The sequence below is a fragment of the Lepus europaeus genome, chromosome 5, assembly GCF_033115175.1.
Source record: "Lepus europaeus isolate LE1 chromosome 5, mLepTim1.pri, whole genome shotgun sequence".
In the NCBI taxonomy this organism is placed as follows: domain Eukaryota; kingdom Metazoa; phylum Chordata; class Mammalia; order Lagomorpha; family Leporidae; genus Lepus; species Lepus europaeus.
In genome coordinates this window covers 151,991,456-152,012,700 of record NC_084831.1, presented here as the reverse complement: position 1 = coordinate 152,012,700, position 21,245 = coordinate 151,991,456, and the positions used below count along the sequence as shown (strand labels likewise).

Below are 21,245 nucleotides of genomic sequence, written 5' to 3'. Positions count from 1 at the left end.
GTCTCTGTTGTATTTCATTTTCTGTTTATTAGGTTGTGTCTAAGTTTCCAGATGGTCTGTTTATCTCTAAGCTGCTCAGAGAGTTTGAGGTAAGTGGTTTCTTTATCACCATCCCTGTTTTATGTTTCTTGTGATGGAGGCTTTGTTGCTGCTTCTTGGATCCTCCAAGTCTGTGGTCCAACCCTTCTGTATCTTGTGTTGCATTTTAGTACCTTTTTCTTTATTATAAGAGTTAAGTATAGGACTTACCAAATACTGATTATGTATAGGAAGGATGTTTTTACTTATTTAAATTGGAGTGAATATTAGTGTTTTTTAAGAGGCAGAGGACGGAGTTCACATTTGCTGATTCACTCCACAAGTGCCCACAATGGCTGGGACCCAGCTGGTGCAGAGCCAGGAACTGAGAACTGGGCGTGCAGTCCAGGGCTCCCACGGGGGCGACGGACCCAGTTACTTGAGCCTTCACCTGCTGCCTCCCAGGGTGTACAGTGGTGGGAAACTGGAGTCAGGAGCCAGGGCCGGGACTTGAACCCAGGCCGCGTGATGTGGGTTGTAGGTGTCCTAACTTGTCTTAACTGCTAGGGTCAAACATATGCCCCAGGGGAACTGATTTTAATGTGTGACAGTACCAAGTGTTAGAGGCGATGTGCAGAAACTGAATACCTCATATGCATTCCTTTTAAAAAAAATTAAAAAGATTTATGTTTATTTAAAAGTCAGAGTTACACAGAGAGGAAGAGACAAGAGAATAGTCCATCTGCTGGTTCACTCCCTAAATGGCCACAATGACCGGGGTGGGGTGGGGCCAGGAGTCGGGGGCTTCTTCCAGATCTCCCATGTGGGTGCAGGGGCCCAAGCACATGGGCCATCTTCCACTGCTCTCCCATGCACATTAGCAGGGAGCTGGATCGGAAGTGAAGCAGCCGGATCTTGAACCATTGCCCTTTGGGGATGCCAGTGTCACAGGCAGTGGCTTTACCTGCTGTGCCACAGTGCTGGCCCACCTCCTGCCCATTCTTGATTTTATATCCGGTGATAAGAACGAAGGTAAAGCCACTTTCATATAATCAAAAACAGAGCATTGTGAACCAGATATATACTAGAAGAAATGCTAAGCAGTGTTCTTCAGGGTGAAGGAAATGATGCCAGATTGGAACCTAAATCTTGAAACATTGAAAAACAAAGGGTGTGGTAAATATGTGGGTATTTATAAAGGATTCTTTCATCTATTAAAATATCTGTTTAGGGGAAAAAATTATATACTTGGTTTAGAACATGAAAATGTAACACAGATGACTACTATAGCGTATCAAGTAGAGGAGCAGTACGTGGAATTACAGAGCTGGAAGCTTCTTGTAGTCTATGTGAAATGGTGCAGTAAGACAGGAGAGCTAAGGATGTTAGTGTAGGACCTAGGACAGCCATACAGAACGCAGAGCTGTAGCCACGAAGCTAATAGGTAAAATATAATCATAGTAAATATGCAGTAAACTCAAAGGAGAAACTGGAACACAATACAGATGGGATTAACAGGAATTAACTAGCAAAACGGTAAGTTTAGATGCAATTATTAATCATTTCATAAACATAAATAGGCTAAATACTACAATTAGGAAATTTTGGTACTAGATTTAAAATAAAAAGATGCCCTTATGCTGTCCACAAGAAGTGCATTATAAATAAAAAGACAGAGATTGGTTCACAGTAAAAAATGAAAAATATGCCTAATTAAGCCTGAAAGAACTGAAGTGACTTACAACAACGTCAGATAAAGTGGACTGGAGACGAAGTGTGTCCCCGGAGGGAGAGAGGCATTTCGTCAGGAGAAGGGTCAGCTCCTCAGAGACACACAGTGCTGTTTGCTCCTAGCAGCTGGGCTAAGATAATAATCTGAACGGACAGAATTGGTGATTTTAACACTTTTCCCATCGATTTATGAAGTGGTTTTAAAAGACAAATAAGACGTGGCACATCTGAACAATGCTGTCTGCCCTACCGTCTTGGTCTGTTTCACTTCTGAGGGATGATGCTAAACTCAGCAACTGCACAGGACATACTTTGTTCAGTTACACACAGAACATTTGTCAAGGTAGACCACATAGCTGGCCATCAGATACGTCTCGGCCAATTACAAGGCACGAGTTTACAGCTCGGCACAGCAGCTTTCCTGTGAATCGGCCCCACAGGTACATACCTGTAAATTCAGCAGTACTCTACTAGTAGCTTATTAGAGAAGAAATCACAGGGGCGTTAGGAAGTACTTACAATTGGAAGGTAATGGAAGTACAGCCATCATGATCCGTGGGATGCCACTAGAGCAGCGCTCCAGGGCGTGGCTCTGAATGCTTAGAGCGGAGAAGAACATTGTAGAATTGTTGCTAAGGGTGTGTAACTTCAGAAGGCTAAAAAGAGGAGCACAGTAAACTCTAGGGAGAAGGAAACAATAAAGTAAGAGCAGAAATCATCAAGGTGACAGCAGAACATTAGCAAAGCTAAATGCTGATAAACTACTGGTTAGTCACAGTAAGAGGAGGGGAAAAAGGACAAATTGCCAGTGTCAGCAAAGAAAGCAATGGATACCATTACATATCTGCAGATAGAATATACAGAAAACACTGTAAACAGCTGTGCCTGTCGCTGGACAACTTACATGAACTGGGCAGACCCCTTACAAGACACATTACCAAACTGAAACACCTGAAGGAGAAAATCTAAACATAAAGAAATTGATTTTGTTACTTAACAAAAAAAAAAAAATACTGTTCACAAGGGAAGGGAGGGGGAAAAATAAAATTCTAAGCCCAGATGGTTTCACTAGTGAATGCTATCATACATTTAAGGAAGAAATTATATTAATCATAGATTTTCTTTCATAAAATAGCTAAGAATATGTCCCAATGCTAATTATATTATCCTGCTACCAAAACTTAATGTAGACATTACAAAAAATTAGATCATGTTTCTTATGTGGACACAAGGATCTATTATAAAATAGTAATAAATTGAATGCAGCAGTATCTGAAGAGGGAGTTATGCCAAGAGTGCAAGGCTGGAATTCCATTTCAGAAGCACTTTCTGGGGGCAGGACTTGTGGCCCAGCTCTGGAGCTGCCTCGTGGGACACACAACTCCATCAGTGGAGTGCGCTTCAGGTCCCAGCTGCTCCACACTTGCAGTCAGCCGATGATGCCTCAAGTGCTCGGCCCCTGCGCCCCGGGTGGAGCAGGGGGCCCCTGGCTTCTGCCCCAGCTGTTTGAGCCACTTGTGGCAGTGAGCCATCACACGGAAGACTGAGCCACTTGTGGGAGTGAACCATCACACGGAAGACTGTTTGAGCCACTTGTGGGAGTGAACCATCACACGGAAGACGTCCATGTTGATCTGTGGCTCTGCTTTTCAAGTAAATGAAATCCACATTTAAAAGGGAATATAATTCACCATGTTAACGTGAAAGAAAAGCTGTCTATCATTAGCGTAGATGCACAAAGTTACTAAAATTTAGTACCCGTTCACAAAACTATCCGAAAAAGAAGAGGAATTCTGATGAAGGGCTTATGTGAAAAAACCAGTAATTGTCATACGTGATAGTGAAATGCTGATGACTGCCATGGAGGCCACAGGAATAGCATTTTTGAAAAAGATTTTATAATATTTTTAAAAGAACAATTTATGTGAAAGAGTTACACAGAAGGAGAGGCAGAGAGAGAGAGGTCTTCCATCTGCTGGTTCACTCCCTAATTAACCACAACAGCCAAAGCTGAGCCGATCCAAAGCCAGGAGCCAGGAGCTTCTTCCGGGTTTCCCACATGGGTGCAGGGGCCCAAGGACTTGGGCCATCTTCTGCTTTCCCAGGCCATAGAGAGAGCTGGATTGGAAGTAGAGCAGCTGGGACTTGAACCAGCGCCCATATGGGATGCTGGCACTGCAGGCTATGGCGTAGCATTTACTTGGAACACACAGAATTGCAGTTCAGGTACACTGAATCGGGGTAGCCCTGAATAGTGTACCCTAAGGCAAATATTGGGAAGATGTTTGGATTGGGGATGTCCACAGTAATTGGTTTGGAAGGCAGTTCATTGGCTGAACAGAAATCCTGAGTTGTGAACGTGTTCTGATGAGTGGTTTCTCAGGGTGCTCCAGCTGAGAGATGCTGGAGACCAGGGGCTACAGCAGTTTTAAACCCAGCTCTCTCAGAGCAGTCTGTGTTTGACCTTTGTGAGTATGAGCATGTTCCTTTTGTAGTCGCTGGACTCCGCTTTAGAAACCTCTTTGACTCGATGCATTTTCATTCGTGAGGGCTTAGGGATGCACCTGAGCTGGTCATTCCAGGCCTCAAACTTGATCACAACTGCAGTGGTTTGAAGCCCATCAAATATATCTAATGCTATGGGTATAAAAAGATGGATTTGGTCAATATGAAGGATGATGGAGAACCAGCTTGTTGCATTGCAGTATGGTAACTAAAGAGAGCCGATCACTTAGCCTGGCTTTCCTGGCGGGGCTGGTGTGACCTGGTACATAGAAGGGGGAAGCACATCTCTGTAAAAGGGTTCACCCAAGTATCAGGAATAACTGGCACAGCTAGAAGACCACAGTACTGCACTCCTCAGTTAGTAGGCGTTGACCGGGAACCGATCCTTGAAACACCAATAAATAGACACCCAGACATTCTGTGCCTGGTCAAAGAGTAACATATGTAACCTTGGAAGGGTCCAAGATGAGTCTAAGTCTGGACCCAGTTGCCACTTTGAAGGAAATCTAAACCCTAAGGAGAAACAGTGCAAAATCAAGTTGGGGATAGGAGGGACGTAGGGACGGGGCTGTCAGTGCACCAGTTTCTTCTTTGCTTGTAGTTGGAAATCAGCAAAGCAGAAAGCATAACAAATCAGGACAAGACATATTTCAGTAAATTGAATTCACCTAAAAAGCTGATTCTCGGATCATAAAGCAAAACTCAACTTTGATATGTTCATATGAAATCGTTTCTATAGTAACTGAAACACGATATATACAATGTAACTCAATCTTGAAGCATGCTCAGGTTTTGGCAGTTTCTAGAAAGTTGGGCAAGAAACTAGTAACACTGGTGACTCCCAGCAGGTGACTGCTGGTGACTGAGGAATGTGGGTGGCGACTTCACTCTTGCTGTTGACTCCTTGAACTTTGTGACCATAACGTACCTATTCAAAAAATTAATGGCATGTTTTCAACAATCCTCTCCAGCCTAGTCTAAGTTCAGCTGAACGGTATGTGCGTAGTACTGGGCACTTAACAGAGAATGTAAAGAAACTGTGAACAAGACCAACGAACATGCAAGGAAAAAAAACCCTTAGTGTATGAAACATAGAAGTAGAGAAACTACCTCTAGTTCACTATCACTTCTGCCAGCCTCCCCTTGGGATGTTCACACATGGCTATAGATGTGATATTCTTCCCTTAAGATTTCTTTGCAAGGCAGAGCTACAGAGAGGAAAAGAGAGGGAAGGGGTGGGGGGAGAATGTCTTCCATCTGCTGGTTTACCCCCCAAATGGCCACAACAGCCAGGGCTGGTTCAGACCGGAATCGGGAGCTTCTTCCGGGAGATCTCCCTTATGAGAGGTCTCGTGTGAGTGGACTGAAGCCAGGAGCTGCTGGAGGGTCTCCCACATGGGTGCATCGTGGGCCATCCTCCAGTACTTTCCCAGGTGCATTAGCAGGGAGCTGGATCAGAAGTGGTGCAGCTGGGAGTTGAACAAGCGCCCATATGGTTTGCTGGCACTGCAGATGCCACAGTGCCGGCCCCATAAGTGACCTTTTGAACTGTGGCCTACCTGGGGCTGGTCCCCACTGTTAGGAGAGCTCCATGGAAGCGCGTCTTGGAGTGTCACGTGAAGGGGAAGGTGTGCCTGCAGCAGAACCACCTGCTCTCCCCTTTGGCCTCCCCCAAGGCAGTGAGCAGAAGCAGGGCTTCTCGTGCTAGTCAGAGGAACAGGGCTGTAGTCAGCCCACCTGTGCGGTCCTGCCTGGGGAGATGGAAGTTGAATTGTTGAAAATTTAAGCATGTTGATGATAGGTCTTATTAATGAAGGTAAATTCACAACTTTTCAGTTTAACCAAAACTACGTAGTGTCTGAGTATATATTTTTCCTCCAACTTGATTTGGTATGCCATTTTTTCAAGGCAAGAGAATCAAACTGTGTGCTGTAGGAAATAGTCTGATAGATATTGTGTATTTACCCCAGCTTCTAAGGTCACACAGTAAACAGCATTGAAGGAAGTATCTGAAACAGTAATAGTATTCTGCATGCTGAAATAGTAGTGAATTTTTTCTCTGAAAATGGAGAAATACATATTGTTGATTTTTGTCTTGGATATCTTCCTCCTCTTTTTTGTTGTTTTTTTCAAGACTTCTGTTTGTCATCAGATACTGTTAAAAATGAGAGGCAGGGCTGAGCGTTTGGCTTAGCGGTTAGGATGCCGGGGCTCCACTCCCAGCTGCAGCTCCTGACTCGGCTCCCTGCTGATGCTCCCCTGGGGGAGGCTGCAGTGCTGTCTCGGGTCGCTGGGTCCCTGCCACCATGCGGGAGACCTGGGTTGAGTTCCTGGCTCCCAGGTACAATTCCCCCTCCCGTTTGAGGGCATGTGGGAAGTCAGTCTCACATTTTGGAAAAGAGAGGTAACAAGGTCCCCTAATTCCACGTGCTCTAAAGGGAACTTAACACTGGCCTTGAAGTCTTAACTGACAGATTACTGAGTTATTATAGAATAATAATTTGCATTATACTTTTTTAAAAAAAGATTTATTTATTTGAAAGAGTTACACAGAGAGAAGAGAAGCAGAGAGAGAGAGAGAGAGAGAGAGGTCTTCCTTCTGATGGTTCACTCCCCAAGTAGCCGCAACAGCAGGACCTGCGCCAATCCGAAGCCAGGAGCCAGCAGCTTCTTCTGGGTCTCCCACACCGGTGCAGGGGTCCAAAGACTTGAGCCATCTTCCACTGCTTTCCCAGGCCATAGCAGAGAGCTGGATCGGAAGTGGAGCAACTGGGTCTCAAAACGGCGCCCACATGGGATGCCGGCGCTTCAGGCCAGGGTGTTAACCCGCTGAGCCACAGCGCTGGCCCCTGCTTTATACTTTAATGGAAACAAGCCTTTACTATAATACTTGAATTCACTGGCCCTTAAAAATTACTTTGGTTAAATCCAAATTAAATCATTTTCCAAGGGCATCTGTTATATTTCTGTTATCTAATACTGTTTTATCTAATTTCTGGTTTTTTGTGACAGATAACTTTTAAAGAGCAACTTTCACCAAAAAAGCTGGGCTTCTTAAATGTGGTAGAACTTGTTGGAGCTCTTAGTGACATCCTCCGCGTGGAGTTCAGGGACGGAGAACAAGACTTGCTCGTGTTTGACGCTGACGCGAGGCCCCCGGCTCCTGGTGAGTTGAGCCGCAGTATTGTGGGGAAGGGAGGCCTGGTGTGCAGCAGGCTCCTTGCAACCCCTCAGTCACACAGATCACACACCAGCCATGGACGTCTTGTACAGTGACCTCCTTCCAGGGGTGTTTCTTGTACTAAGGTATTAATAAAAACTAAATACATTTAGGAGTCTTTGGTAATTCTAAAGGAATTGGAATTTGTGACATGGTATTCTGATAGTTGAATAGTTCTTAACTACCTTTGCATCAAAAGCTCTTTAGAAACACATGGGAGTCAGAATGAATGGGTGTGCTTTGTGCTTTGGGACCGTACTCTTGGACTCTTGGGGTGGTGGGTTTTTGTTTTGTTTTAGTTTTTCCTGTGGGAGATACTTTCAGGTGTACCGAAAAGTTGCAATGGTAGTACATAATTTCAATATACCTTTCACCCAGTTTTCCCTAATATTAATAGACTTGTCAGAAATAAGTTTAACATTGGCACATGAATTAAATTCCAGACTTCAGCAATCTTTTGCCAGTTTTTCCCAAGATGTCCTTTTTAGTTTCTCTGTCAGTGCCTGGGATGGTGCATGTCATTAATGCACTTAGTTTTCCTTTAAGTATACCTTTCTGTGTTGGAGAAGGCTGGAGGGCAGCCGGGATGGGGCAGAAGGCCCTGGGAGGGGGCTGCCTGGAGGGCCCGAGCTGGGGCCCCTCACTCACTGCGGGTAGGGAGGCCTCAGGCCCAGCCCACGCACAGGCCTTCACAGACCACCAGCTCTCCAGGGGCCTCAAAACACTGCAGTTGTGTTTTTCTTTCCTTTTGTTTTTGTAATTTGTATTGAGGTAGCTGTAGACTCACATACAGAGAGACCCTTTATTCTGTTTCCTCAATGATATCTGAAGTATCATGGTGTTTGTATTTTTATAAGCTTCTGCAAGTGATGACGATGGACAGCTGTTTCTTCCAAAATGATTTTTGTTGTTGATGTTCCTGATTATCAAGGTAACCCATGTTCATTCTAAAATGATTCAAACACCACAAATAAAAAGTGAACATTTTCCATCATTTTACCACTCCCCTGCAATAAAACTTAGTCTTTATGTAGCCTTCCGGACTTTTCAAGTTCCATGTAAGTGAGAACAGCTGGGTTTTGTCAGATCGCAGAAGCAGCACATGCTTATTTAAACAGTTCCCACGCTAGGAGGTGAGTAACGTTCATGGTTTTTGTGTATATAGTCTGGATTTCTCTAATATTGTTAATTGTAACATGAATAATTTTCTTACACAAAAGTGTATTGTAAATATTGTAAAAGTCCCTTTTATATTTATATATTTAATCTTTTTAAACTACATATAGTTCTTTTTTGTGGCTGTTATAATTCAGTTACCCATTTTTCTGTTGATGACCATTTAGATTGTTTCCATTTTCTACCATTGTTAAAAACACAGTGACAGCTGTTTTTGCACCAGCATCTCCGTGGTTGAGTTTGTCCTCAGGAGCCCCTTGGGCGGCAGGTCTCTCTGGGGTCTGGTGTAGTGTGCCAACTTCTTGTCCCCGTACACATGTACATCTTATGTGATAGACTTGGGCACGCCTTGAGAATGAAGGCATCACATTATGGAATATTAAGTGGTCACATGCATTGTTATGTTAGGCAGCAGTGGATGGTCACTGAATCATTTGAACAGGAAGTACTTGGAAATCAGAACGTTCAAACACTAAAGCCATTCTCCAGAGTCTTAAAAAATCTTACCAGACCGTGAGCTCCCTCCCAACCCAGAGTGAAAAAATTAGGATTCGTTCTCCTTGAGCACTTAGCTTTAGCTGTCTGTGCGGAGATGTTGTCTGCGAGGCTGGGGTGCTGTCTCATTTATCACTGTGTCCGTCCGTGGTGCTGGCACTGGAAGATGCTTAGTAGCAGCTGCACAGTTACTGTGACCAATATGCCTAGGCTGCTCTGTTGGCCATTTCAGATGGAGCTGTTTCATCAGGCAGAAATTCGAGTTTAGTTCAATCAGATAAGAAAACAGAAGCCAAAGTTTGTATCTCCAGCCCCCCTAGAAACTCCTTGTCTACTGCTGCTGCCAACGAGACCACATGGGATTTCCCTGCAAAGAACCACAGAGAGCCAGAGCCGAAGGTTTACAAGAAGCCTAACCTGGTGGTGAAGCCGTTACAGCTGGTGAGTGAGCTCTCAAGAGACCCTAGCTTGGCATGTGCGAAAAAAAGTTGGCAACTTTTTCTACTTTAAATTAAGTTTCAGTCTTCCGCTTCCAACAAAGATGGTATAATATTTGAACAGATTGTCTTTCTCCAGGATCAAGTGAAAACTGGGCAAAATATATGAAACTACATTTTTTTCAGGTATTAGACAGTTCTAGAGAAGAGTGGTCCATGATGGCAGCGCTGTTAGGGACCTAGAGTCCTTATGTTGAAGTCCTAACCCCTAGTATCTCACAGTGGGATTGAATTTGGAAACAGGGCTTTTATAGAAGTGGTGAAGGTAACGTGAGGCCATTAAGCCCTAATCCAATCTGACGTCTGTCCCTGTAAGAAGAAAAAATTTGGACACAGAGATGCCAGGGGTACATGCTTACAGAGAGAAAAGACCATGTGTGAACACAGCAAGAAGGTGGCCTTTTACTTGACCCCATCTTGACCTTGCAGCTCTGGCCTTCAGAACTGTAACAAAAGAAGCTTCAGGGAGCCACAAGGCCAGCATTGTGATGTGGTGGGTAAAGCTGCCACCTGTGATACCAGCATCCCATGTGGACATGGGTTTGAGTCCCAGCTGCTCCACTTCTGATCCAGCTCCCTGCTCATGTGCCTGGGAAAAGCAGTGGAAGATGGCCCAATTTGGGGGGCCTGTGCCGCCCACATCGGAGACCCAGAAGAAGCTCCTGGTTTCGGTCTGGCCCAGCCTCCAGCTGTTGTGGCCCTCTGGGGAGAGAACCAGCAGTTGGAAGACCTACCTCTGTTTCCATCTCTGTCTCTAGCTGTACCTCCCTCCTCCCTCCTCCCCTCCCTCTCTGACGATGATTTTCATATAAATAAATCTTTTGAAAGGAAAATAAATTTGTTATTTAAAAAAATTTTGTACACTAGAGATTCAGCATTATGAAGAGTAACTGAATCTTTCAGCCAAAAATCTTTAAAAAGAAGGCAGAGTTACAGAGAGGCAGAGGCAGAGAGAGAGGTCTTCCACCCACTGGTTCACTCCCCAAATGGCAGCAACAGCCAGAGCTGGGCCTGTCTGTAGCCAGGAGCTTTTTCCAGGTCTCCCATGTGGATGCAGGGGCCCAAGCACTTGGGTCATCTTCCGCTGCTTTCCCAGGCTGTAAACAGAGAGTTGGATAAGAAGAGCAGCCGGGACTTGAACCAGCACTCGTGTGGGATGCTGGCGCCACAGTTGGAGGCCTAGCCTACTGTACCACAGTGCTGGCCCTCTAGGCCAGAATTCTTTTTAGTGAAGTCCTAGTTCTACACACATTATTTATTTTTTTAAAGATTTATTTTATTTATTTGAAAGGCAGAGTTACATAGGGACAGGGAGAGGGAGGTCTTCCACCTGCTGGTTCACTCCCCAGGTGACCACAACAGCTGGGGCTGGGCCAAGCTGAAGCCAGGGGCTGCCTCTGGGTCTCCCACATGGGCACAGCTTTCTCGGGCACATTAGCAAGGAGCTGGATTGGAAGTGGAGCACCTGGAACTGCAACAGGCACGCATATGCTGGCATTGCAGGCGGCAGCTTAACCCACCGCGGCCCGGCCCCAGCCCCGGCCCCAGCCCCTGGTCACCTCCCTTCTCGGAGTGGCTCACTCGCCTTCTGTGCTCTGTGCCTGGCTTCTTTCCTGGAAGAGCCTAGAGCGCAATAGGACTGCCTCGAGGAAAGTTCTGTGCTTTGCAATGGGAGTTTTTGAGAAACCTGTGTTTGGTTGGAAGACGAGTCTGAAGTTTAATCCATGTCCTTAAAGTCACCCTTGACTATTGGTAGGGTTTGGATGGGGTGAAAATCCGCCTTCATATTGAGATGTCATGTTGCCAGTTTTGTATAGGGTTGTTGCATAACATTTCTTAACTCTTTACCTAACACTGTAAAGCAATAATTTTCATTTTTAATGTAGGTAAAATCACCTGGGGAGTTTTCTTTAAAACTTTTATTTTCGTGGTTGGTGCTGTGGTATAGAGGTTAAAGCCACCACCTGCAGTGCTGGCATCCCATATGGGTGCTGGTTTGAGTCCCGGCTGCTCCACTTGATTCTGCTGTGGCCTGGGAAAGCAGTAGAAGATGGCCTAAGTCTTTGGGCCCCTGCGCTCCTGTGGGAGACCTGGAAGAAGCTCCTGGCTTCGGATTGGCACAGGTCTGGCCGTTGTGGCCATCTGGGGAGTGAATCAGCAGATGGAAGACTCTCTGTGTGTGTGTGTGTGTGTGTCTCTCTGTGTCTCTCTGTCTGTCTCCCTCCCTCTCTCCCCTCCCTCCCCTCCCTCTCCTCCTCCTCCTTCTCCTTCTCTAAGTAACTTTCTTTCAAATAAATAAATAAATCTTTTTAAAAAGTTTTCGTTTTCATTTCATTTGCAAGACAGATGAGAGATTTTCCATCTGCTGTTTCCTTCCCCCAAATGCCTGCAGCGGACAGTGCTGGGCCAGGCTGAAGCCAGGAGCCTGGAACTCAGTCCCAAGTACTTGAGCCATCTGCTGCCTCCCAGGTGTGCGTCAGCAGGAAGCTGGATCCAAAGCTGAGTAGCTGGGCTAGTACCAGGTTCTCTGACATGGGATGTGGGCATCTCAAGTAGCAACTTGACCTCTGTGCTAAACACCTACCTTGGGGAGTATTTTTTAATGCATGGTTGTGAGCCCTGTTATCAAGGACTGTGAATCAGCAAATCTTGGAGAGAACCAAAGAATCTGCATTTTCTTATAGTTTCCTAAGTATTTCTAACAAAGGTGACTCTGGTGACTCGTGAAATCCATGCCTTCGAGCAAATCTTCAGGAAGCGGATTTCGAAAGTTTTTTTTTTTTTTGACAGGCAGAGTGGACAGTGAGAGAGAGAGAGACAGAGAGAAAGGTCTTCCTTTTTGTAGTTGGTTCACCCTCCAGTGGCCGCTGTGGCCGGTGCTGATCCGAAGCCAGGAGCCAGGTGCTTCTCCTGGTCTCCCATGCGGGTGCAGGGCCCAAGCACTTGGGCCATCCTCCACTGCCTTCCCGGGCCATAGCAGAGAGCTGGACTGGAAGAGGGGCAACCGGGACAGAATCTGGCGCCCCGACCGGGACTAGAACCCGGTGTGCCAGCGCCAGAAGGCGGAGGGTTAGCCTGTTAAGCCACGGCGCCGGCCAAAGTTTGTGTGTTTTTTGGGTTTTTTTTGCATCAACACAAATTTCTTTTTAAAAAAGATGTATTAATTTATTTGGAAGGATTACAGAGAGTGTGTTTGTGTGTACGTTTATCTGCTGGCTCACTCCCCAGATGGCAGCAGCAGCCAGGGATGGGCAGGGCTAAAACCAAGAACTTCGTCTGGGTCTCCCACATTGGGTGCAGGGGTTCAGGTGCCTGAGCCATGCTCTGCGGCTTTTCTAGGTCATTATCAGGGAGCTGGATCAGAAGAGGAGCAGCCGTGACTCGAACCATGCCCATGTGGGATGCCGGCACTGCAGACAGTGGCTTAACCCGCTGCACCGCAGTGCCGGCCTCACACAAATTTCTTTTAATTTTCCGTGACATTTTTGAAATCACCTTGTGTGCTTTGAGACGTCATACAGTCTGAATTGTCACTCAGAGATTTACTGTGTTTTTTTGTTTGTTTGTTTGTAGCAAATAGACATAAACAATTCACAGCTCAACCTGCCAGTGGCAAATCATGACATCCCACCAGATGCTGTACGGGAAAAGAAATTGTGCAGGCTCCCACCACTGGACACCAGCACCCTCGTGGGCGTATTTGTGGAGTACATCATCTCTCCCAGTCAGTTCTACATCCGAATCTACAGCAGGGATTCGTCGGAGCTGCTGGAGGACATGATGATTGAAATGCGGTAGGACCCGTTCTCACCTGTCGTCCTCCAAGTCAGCAGTTCTCAAAATGTCATTCTTGGGACTCTTAAAAATCAAAGACTCTTCGGAGAATTGACCCTGTGAAATGCATGAAGTCGGTTCTCTTTATGTTAATCAGAATTGAAATATTTTTTAAAAATTAAAGATCAGGAGTACTTTTATCAATATTTATCATAGAGAAATTTGTTTAAAAGATAAATCCATATGTGTTAATACAAATATGTTTTTAATAAAAAATAAACTGTTTTTCCAAAACTTGGAGGAGTAGCATTGTACAGAGATCTCTCTGTACAATGTCACAGAAGCAGTAAATGGTAGTCGGGATTTGAACCCAGGTTACTTCTGAGCTCTTACCACGTCATACTTCCTAAAGATCAGACCTCAGAGAACCCAGACTCTTAAGGCAAAGGAATAAGGACGATAAGGAATTAGCAGGGGAGAATTTGGTCTTGGAAACTACGCAGGGGAGGCAGTGCTGTGAGAGGTCAGGTGTGTCAAAGGCTGAGGAGAGAGGCTGTTGGGTTTGGGATTTTAACAGGATTTTAACTTCCACTTTAGGAAGTACCGGGGAGAGAAGTTTTATTATCCAGAGAGTGCGAGGTGAGAAAATGAATGTAATTCTCAAACTTCCTCTTCAAAGAAGTCTGTTGAGGAAGAGAAAGAGTTTGAATAAGAAGGGAAAAAACAAAATTAATTGGCAATAAGAAACCTTAGCAAATCAGAAAATATCAGGATATGTGCTTTGCTTTTTGCCAAGACTGTTTCTCTTGATAACATCAATAAAAATCCCTCTGATTTTTTATCCCCCTCTGGGTGTCTCTGTGCTGTGGACTCCCACAGGCGCTGTTACTCCAACCAGCTGGTTTCCGATCGCTACGTCATGCCGGAGTGTTTCATCCAGCCGGGACATCTCTGCTGTGTGAGGATCTCCGAGGACAAGTGGTGGTACCGGGTCATTGTCCACCGGGTGCTCGGGAAGCAGGAAGTGGAAGTGTTCTACCCAGACTTCGGAAACATTGGAGCTGTTCAGAAGTCGTCCTTACGGTTCCTCAAGTGAGTTGGATTGGAGGAGAGCGGTGGACAAAGGAGGAGTGGAGTCAGTGCTGGACGCTGTGGGGCTGGTGGGGCTGGGTGGGCGCTCGCTCCCTGTTCTCTTGCCTTCGGCCCTCCACCCTTCACGTCTGTCTTAGTGCGCACTTGACATCTGGTCACATAGTGGCGCAGAGGGATTATAACCCTTGTGTCTTCTTTCCCATAACCGTGACTCTGAAAGGACCCTGAGACTAAATTTCAACCCCTTTATGAAAAACTGATGGTTTGGGTCGTGCTGGGGTGCGTGTACCCAGCGGGAACGTCTAAGCGTTCCTACCTGTGCTTTAATCACATGGTGCTCGCAAAGACTGTTGTGTAACTTTATTTCTTAGATTGCTTCATGCTATAAGACATTAATGAGAAAAATGCTCTGAGGTTGCATGAATGCTAACATCAAACAGGTAGCAGTTCCATAAAATGCAGTCTTAGACCGGGATGAGATGTTGGATTCTCTGTTGCAGGTGCTGCTACACGAAGCTCCCAGCTCAGGCTATCCCGTGTTCCCTGGCGTGGGTGAGGCCGGTGGAGGTATGTGGCTTGTTTGCTGTTCGAAGTTAGTAGACATTCGAGTGCCTGCTCTGTGCCAGGCGTGCCTCCAGGGCCTCAGGGCACAGAGAGCAGAACGTGGCACCAGCCTAGTGAGGTCATCGTGCGGTGCAGAGGATGGACGTGCGAGATCGTCTCACTGGGGCACGTTTGCCACAGGGGGTTTACAGTGTGCGGAACAGGTCCCAGGGAGTAGTACGAGTCAGTGTCCCGGGACCCGGAAGAAAATAGTAGCTAAATGCAAAAGTCGGAGAATTGTGTTCCTGGCAAAGGAGGGGTTTTAAAGCACAAAGCAGGAATGGGGGTGGGGGGCGATGTGGCCTCTGGAGCCTCCTGGTCCCTCTAGGGCCAGGGCTGCCACCCTCAGGACGTCCACGCCCGCAGTCCCCCGGGACATCCCCACCCATGCAGCCGTGCAGAGCGAGGACAACGTGGAGAGGAAGAGGGAGAGGGAGAGGGAGAGGGAGAGGATGTGCGAGTCTGTCCCTGCAGGGCAGCCGTCCACAGGGGAGGGCGGGAGCTCAGTGCACACAGACAGGGCACATTTCTGAGTGAGCAGCCCATGGACTCGGCAGTCTACACTGCCTGCTCTCGGTGGACCAGGCGCAGTGTCCTCGCTGGAGGCTGTGGGGCGGCTCGGGACTCCATCCGGAAAAGCAGCCGGGCGCGCTGAGCGAACCTGGAAGCCGCGGTGAAGCCATCTGCCAGGGTGTTGATTCGCAGGGATCGGTGTAGACAGAGAACTAGCGAAGAGGACGTGGGATCTCTTTTTTTACAAGATTTATTTATTTATTTGAGAGCTACAGTACAGACAGAGGGAGAGACAGAGAAAAAGGTCTTCACCGGCTGGTTCACTCCCAAATTGCAGCAGCTGAAGCTGGGCTGATCCAAACCCAGAAGCCAGGAGCCAGGAGCTTCCTCCAAGTCTCCCACGTGGGTGCAGGGGCCCAAGGACTTGGACCATCTTCTACTGCTTTCCCAGTCCGCAGCAGAGAGCTGGATCGGAAGAGAAGCAGCCAGGACACAATCGGGCGCCTATGTAGGATGCCCGTGTCACAGGGGAGGCTTGGCCCACTGCGCCGCAGAGCCAGCCCCTGAATTTCTTAATGCATCCAAAGCCTCTGGCAGACTAAAGACTTCCACCAAAGGCAGCACGGGGGAACACGGCCGTTTCCTGGAAAGCGAAGCCACGCTGACGTCCTGGAAGTCGCGTCAGGTGAGCCTACCGATGGAGATGCAAAGAAGGAAGAGGCTGAGAGGGGGACCACGCGGAACGTGGAGAAGCCACCTGGGGAGCGTAGGGAGAAGCCTGAACAAAGCTGCTGTGGGAGTGGAGTGTAAGACGTGCCACGTTAGGAAGCAGGTGGCAGCCCGCGAGAACCAGGATGGTTCCTAGGAGACTCTGAGGGAGCTGCAGGACGAGCCTTTGATGGAGAATGGAGGTAACCGCCTACAGACAGAGTTAAAGAAGGTGCCGGCTGGTGCCGAGTCGGAGGAAGTCGCAGTGAGCAGACGTGTGCAGAGGCTTGCGAGGCTCGTTCTGCGGAGGACTTAGGTTCCACGGAACGACTGCTAAGGAGCTAACTTCTCAAAACTGAGACGCAGGAAGGAGGGCGAGGACTTGTTCCCGCAGCTGTGAAGAGCTGGTCTACCATCATACCAGCGAAGAGAATGCATTTCCTTTTCTAAATCCTTGTTAAGCATTGTGCCGCCAGCACTAAACTGCTGACCCCTTTAGTGTCATGTAAAATTGAGTTTGCCATTTTAAATTGCATTTCTAAGCAGTTCTTAGTTAAAGCTCTTACACAGCAGTGATTGTTCCTTGGTTTTATAGTTGTATTTTGTATGTTTTTTATTTCTTTATATAAGATCATGGATTCATTTTTTTTTTAAAGATTTATTTATTTGAGAGGTAGAGTTACAGAGGGAGAGACAGGGAAGTCTTCCATCCACTGCTGGTTCACACTCTGAATGGCCGCATCTGACCCCAGGAGCTGGGGCCTTCTTCTAGGTCTCCCACATTTGTGCAGGGACCCAAGCACTAGGCCATTGGTAGGGAGCTGGATCGGAAGTGGAGCAGCCAGAACTTGAACTGGCGCCACACCACAGCGCTGGCACCTGTCACAGATTCTTAAATGGTGGGTTTAGTGCACTTAATATTAGGTTGCTTAAGACATTGTTTTAATCAAGTAGAACCACATTTATACACACAGACTGTAGTGGTATTTAATACTTGAACTGCCTTGACTACACGTCTCTGCGTCGGTGAAAGCTCCGTGAGGACATGTTCATCATATAACAGGACACACGCTACGTCGTCCAGGGGGCTGAACTGGAACCTCTGTCCTGCACGTGTGTGTGTCAGGTCATCAGCATGACAGAAGTGACATTTTATTTTTGTATTTTTAAATCCCAATTTGTTGTATATAAGGGTTTGTTAAAGTTTATTTTGTGCAGATCAGTTTGTAAAGTCACCTAGGTAGGTGTCTTTCCACTTGTGAACTGACATGTCAGTGTGTAGGCAGACGTGTGACCGGAGCGAAAGACCTCAGTGACAGGACACTGGGGAACAGGCAGTTCTGCTTTCCCTTTTTTTTTTTTTTTTAATTTCTTTGTAAGGCAGAGTTACAAAGAGAGGGAGAGACAGAAAGAGCTCTTCTACCTGCTGGTTCACTCCCCAAATGGCCACATCTGAAGCCAGGAGCTTCTTCCGAGTCTCCCGTGGAGGTGCAGGGGCCCAAGCACTTGGGCCATCTTCTGCTGCTTTCCCAGGCATGTGAGCAGGGAGCTGGATTGGAAGAGGAGCAGCCAGGACTCAAATCTGTGTCCAGAGGGGATGCTGGCACTGGAGGCAGTGGCTTTACCAGCTACGTCACAGTGCCAGGCCCCTGCTTTGTCTTTGAAGTGTCATCAGTTTGTAGTTTTAGTGCGAACTCTGCAAAAATGGTTGTTGATAAACTTGATTCTAAAGGCAGAGCGTGTCAGTACATCAGAGCTTCAAAAACTGGGGGGGTGGGGGGGAGTTCCCTGCAAGCACATTTGGCCTATTAGTAAATGCACTGATTTTTAGCAACTGCTTTGCCCATATAAAATGCCAATATTTACAGGAAACTTGAATAATGATGACAAAGATACCTGATACAGGCCAGAAATGTTAGGCAGTAGTGGCTGTCTCTGACAAAGTATTTCTCAGAAGTGATAATGTGCATTTTTTACCATTAAGGAATTTAGTGTATTTGGGGCTGTTGGTTTTGAAATGTTGGCCAATCACGATTCTAGGTGATCAGCCTATGGACCACTCTTGAATGAGACTGGATTGTATCTTAATCAGTTTATTAAATAATTTCTGAATCTTAAAAATATGCTGCTGTAACAATTAAGATATTTGCTGTAACAATTGAGTGTTTAAAAGATCTTTGCGTCATAGAACATAAATACGTAAAATTAATGTTGAAATATGTAAAACTAGGGGGAAAGCAAACAACACTAGTGGAAATAAACCTCATAATGATAAAATACAGAAATTTTTATATTATGTGCCTACAATCTCAATGTCTATAAAACAAAAACTGGGCTATAGGAAGAAATAGATAAAACAGCCATAAACAAAACCACACTTCTTTCAGTAAGTGTAAAAAAAGTACAGAAAACCAAGACAGAAAACCCAGACAGGATGAGTCTCACACAGCGAAGTGGACCTTACGGACGTGTGGAATACCGCGGCCACGCCTCAGGATACGTATCTCAGGCACACGTGACGTGACAAGACGTGACCCTCTGCCGAACCACGAAGAAGCGACTGCAGCCTCCTCCAGTTTGAGCTGCATCCTTTAGCACTTTAGTTACTGAGAGCTGACTGCTGGCAAACTTAGTTTGTCTGAAAACATTACTTTGCGCTTATTCATGAAAAAGTATATTTGCGAGGTGTAGAGTTCTAGGTTGGCAGTTAGCATGTTTCACACGTTGCAGGAATGGTTCCTGGTTCTGGGTTTTCCTCACTGTTGTGTTTGAGAAGGCAGCACCGGGTGTAGCGGCGGTCCCTTTGAAGGCCGGGCCATCCTCGTCTCTGGCCATTTTTCAGATTTTCTGTTTCTGCTCACGTTCCTCAGTATTAGTACCAGGTGTTTAAGTGCGAATTCATTCTCATCCACCTACCTACCTTGTGGCTCGTCAGACTGCTTTTATCTGTGTTGGCTAATTTTCATTAAATTTAGCAATTTCCAAGCCGTATCTCTTTAATTATTGCCTGTTCTGGTATTCAAATGTGATTCTGTTTTTGTGTTGTTTTTTTTGGAACAGTAATTACAAGTATGTTAAATCACCTCAATTTTGCTCCCATATTTTTTACCTTTTGTGTCTTATGTCTGCCTGGTCTTCCATGCTGCATTTTGGGTAATTTTTTCCACATTATCTTCCACTTCCCTGATTTACTGTTTAATACTGTGTAATCTGCTATTAAACTGTCAGGTCTTTAGTTTTATTTTTACTTCTTGAAATTTCTTAGTTCTGCTAGATTAACTTATACAACACTGAACTCAATGGCTTTCAAACTAAGCTGGGGTTTGGGTTTGGTTGGGGTTTATATAATAACTTTCATGGTTTAAAACTTGTCTAGAAATTAAAATACCTGAAGTTGAGGTTTGTTTTAGTGCATCTCGTTTCTGCTCTTCCTCACTGTGACTCCTTACCTCTGTGTGTGCCTTTTTTTTTTTTTTTTTTTTTTTTTTTTTTTTTTTTGACAGGCAGAGTGGACAGTGAGAGAGAGAGACAGAGAGAAAGGTCTTCCTTTTGCCGTTGGTTCACCCTCCAATGGCCGCCGCGGTAGCGCGCTGCGGCCGGCGCACCGCGCTGTTCCGATGGCAGGAGCCAGGTGCTTCTCCTGGTCTCCCATGGGGTGCAGGACCCAAGGACTTGGGCCATCCTCCACTGCACTCCCTAGCCACAGCAGAGAGCTGGCCTGGAAGAGGGGCAACCGGGACAGGATCGGTGCCCCGACCGGGACTAGAACCCGGTGTGCCGGCGCCGCAAGGCGGAGGATTAGCCTGTTGAGCCACGGCGCCGGCTGTGTGTGCCTTTTATCTTTGCCTATGAACCACTTGTCATCTTTGAAAAGCTCACGGCAAGAATGGCTGAATCCAGGCTCAGTTGCCCATCTGCACTGAGGTTTAACGTTTGCTTCTGCCAGGTGCCCAGGAGTTAGCATCAGGCTGGAACCACCCGAGGGGTTTGTGGACTTCTTGGTGTTGGGAACACTGAGCTGCAGATTTGGGGAGGCTGCCCTGAGCTTGTCCTCTCCAGGGGCTCTGCTGAACAAAGGCGGGTTCTCCTGAGACTCCTGACGGGCGGGCCCTTTGACCTGTTAGACCATCCAAACCAAGTGCAAGTCTGCCCACCTTAGCAGCTCCTGCTTTCCCTTCTGGTTGGGCCTGATAATTTGTTACTAGCTTGCTAGTTCTTTGCTTTTAAGGCATATTAAAGATTTTTTTTTTCTGAGGGTTTTCAGTTTTTCTGTGGGATGATTCTAATAATCTGACTCACTGTTTCTGAAAATCAGTTTCTAATCGGATAAAGTTTTCTATAATTATATCTTCATTATTTTTCTTTATTCTAATTTATCTCCAAATTACAGATTTCCTCCTGTGTGTTATTCCAGCACTTTTATGGTTTCATCTTTCTCACTGAAGTCTCTTAATTGTTGAGGAATTCATTTTCACATGTGGCTATGGTAACTCGGGCAGTCCACCTCCTGAGTCTGCTATCTGGGTTCCATTTCAGGAGCACTGGACACCCAGAGCTATTTTGCAGTTCCAGAAGTTGTGCGGTTTGAAGCCGTTAGTGGGGGTGGTGGATGAATACATAGACGGGATCTTGAACATCTTCCTGTGTGATACATCCTCAAATGAAGACGTCTACTTCCATCACGTCTTGAGAGCAGAGGGCCACGCGATTGTATGCAGAGAAAATGTCCCTTCTAAGGTAAAACAGTGTGGATGTGTTTGTAAACGTAATCTCAACACTTGAAGGTACAAGAGAATTTAATGAAGAAGATTATTTTGATTTATTCTTCAGTATTAGGGTCAGCCGTGAGATGTCTGTCTCCTTAATGCAGGGAACTCTTAATTTTCAGATGACCACAAAAAGACTACTTTAGC

The 21,245-nt window shown here is 46.2% G+C and overlaps 1 protein-coding gene across 1 annotated transcript in view; it reads left to right on the top strand.

The window, feature by feature from the left end:
- TDRD5 (tudor domain containing 5) overlaps nt 1-21,245 on the top strand; it is a 120,532-nt gene that overhangs the window by 46,850 nt on the left and 52,437 nt on the right. Inside the window, exons 5-11 of the mRNA XM_062190223.1 lie at nt 33-89; nt 7,267-7,420; nt 9,378-9,586; nt 13,216-13,436; nt 14,296-14,508; nt 15,009-15,075; nt 20,869-21,069. Of these exons, the coding sequence (XP_062046207.1) occupies nt 33-89; nt 7,267-7,420; nt 9,378-9,586; nt 13,216-13,436; nt 14,296-14,508; nt 15,009-15,075; nt 20,869-21,069 (1,122 nt within the window). The remainder of the gene's footprint in view (nt 1-32; nt 90-7,266; nt 7,421-9,377; nt 9,587-13,215; nt 13,437-14,295; nt 14,509-15,008; nt 15,076-20,868; nt 21,070-21,245) is intronic.